This window comes from Rattus rattus, chromosome 6 (genome assembly GCF_011064425.1).
Source record: "Rattus rattus isolate New Zealand chromosome 6, Rrattus_CSIRO_v1, whole genome shotgun sequence".
NCBI lineage: Eukaryota > Metazoa > Chordata > Mammalia > Rodentia > Muridae > Rattus > Rattus rattus.
In genome coordinates this window covers 42,138,405-42,140,506 of record NC_046159.1, presented here as the reverse complement: position 1 = coordinate 42,140,506, position 2,102 = coordinate 42,138,405, and the positions used below count along the sequence as shown (strand labels likewise).

General features: G+C 40.0%; 1 gene segment (V, D, J or C); it reads left to right on the top strand.

Moving 5' to 3' along the window:
- Nucleotides 1-620: 620 nt before the first annotated feature.
- LOC116904281 lies at nucleotides 621-1,483 on the top strand. The segment is given in 2 exon segments: nucleotides 621-691; nucleotides 1,080-1,483. Coding segments are annotated over 2 exon segments (450 nt in total).
- The last annotated feature ends 619 nt before the right edge of the window (nucleotides 1,484-2,102 follow it).

Genomic DNA, 2,102 nt, shown 5'->3' with positions numbered 1-2,102 from the left:
AATGTTTAGCAAGAAGGAAAATCCAGTAAGAATGAAGTAATTAGCTGATAGTATTTGAAGTGTCTAAATTCTGACTTCAGGGCAGTATACTTTAGACATATTTAAGCACAGCATAATATTCAAAAACAAAAACTATTAGATCAATTTCATGTGCATAATGAACCTAAGACATGACAACATTGAAACTCTTCGGCAGAGTACATGCAACTTCTCCTTTAAGAGCGGATTCAATTGACTGAGAAAGGAAACTAAAGATTAAGGTCTATGAAGGGAGATTCTGGGAAATCTGGGTGAGGCCTTAAAGATTGAAAATGGCATCAGGTTACTAAGCACATCAATTCCCAGTGTTATGGATGAAAACCAAGTATATATTTCCTCTGCTCAGGAGGCAGATGTATGTGATTAACTCTCCTAGTTTCTCCAGTGCTTATCTGAGAGGACTAGTGCCCTCTGTAACTAGAAGAGGGTTGTTATTTTTGAAGTCATGAGAAGCTGTCAAGGTATTTTCCTCTATTTGTACTGCCACACAAACCCAGGCCTTTGCATATTATTCCCCAGGGAGGACCCACCCCTGCCAGTTTTGGATAAAAAGGTTGGTTGTCATCATGCTGTGAGTGAAAGTTCTCCCCAGGCTTCCTCATCAAAATGAAGTGGCCTGTTAGGCTGTTGGTGCTGTTCTTCTGGATTCCTGGTGAGGACAGAGGGAAGTGAGAGAGGAGAATGGGGAGGGAGCACAAGTCCCGGGTCATACTGCTCACTTCATGTGTTGTGTCATGTATGAGTAGACACTTATTATCCTCCAGGATAGGGCCTGTTGGGTGTGTATCTGTGAGTGGGAAGTTCTAGATGAGAGAGAACCTATGCTATAATGAAGATCATGAAATGGATGAACTGGGAAGTTCTAAGTTATGTGTAGAACTACCTGGTGCCTCCTTTTCACATGTTGTGTTAGGACTGATATTTTAATATAGAGAAATATTCTATGTAAAACAAACATCAGTTTAAATATATAACAAAAAAGTCACAAGATTGTTTGTGAAGTTTTTGTGTAACTCTGTACTTTTCTCTCATTATTTCAGCTTCCAGAGGTGATGTTGTGATGACACAAACTCCAGTCTCCCTGTCTGTCAGCCTTGGAGGTCAAACCTCTATCTCTTGCCGGTCTAGTCAGAGCCTGGTACACAGTGATGGAAACACCTATTTGTATTGGTTCCTGCAGAAGCCAGGCCAGTCACCTCAGCTCCTCATCTATAAGGTTTCCAACCGATTTTCTGGGGTCCCAGATAGGTTCAGTGGTAGTGGGTCAGGGACAGATTTCACACTCAAGATCAGTAGAGTAGAGCCTGAGGATTTGGGAGTTTATTACTGCTACCAAGGTACACATTATCCTCCCACAGTGATGCAGACCCTAACAAAAATGTTCTTGGTTGGGGCATCACAGCTGTCAAATAAGTTGCTCATCTGTTTGAGAGAAAAGTATTGAGGAACTGAAAATTATGGGTGCAGCTGAGGGCATATACATGTTGGCTACAGCTCACTGGTCATTCTTTTTTGGCTTCATTGGCTACAATAATAATGATATTGCATCTGACTCATGAGAATAGTGAACAAGTGTCCTTCCAGCCACCAGCAATGATGGTGATAAAGCTGACCGTAAATCCATCTGTTCCTACAGGCCTCGTCTTCCTTTGTCAATATTATCCATTAAAGAACACAGAAAACTGACACATATTCTGTTGTTAAGTTGCCTCACTTATTAAAATTTTCATTTGCCACATTTTAAACCTTACATTTAAATTCAATTGTGTATATTTATCATCTCACTTAGGTTTGTTTTTCATTTTCATGAAGTATGTCTGTTGACTCTGTAACTTTTGGCAAATGCTTTTACCCATCATGTTTTTCTGTTCTGACATACTTTTCTCATTGTATCACACATCAAGTCAGCAAGTTATATGTCCTGCTAAATGGATGGGCATTATTGTTGGATATGTAGTCCAGAGCTGAGCAAAATGTATGATAACATTCTTAATCCAATGGGAGATGGAAAGGTACCTTCTAGAACTGTGAAATTTATCAACCCAGCAGTAGACCTTCAGTTT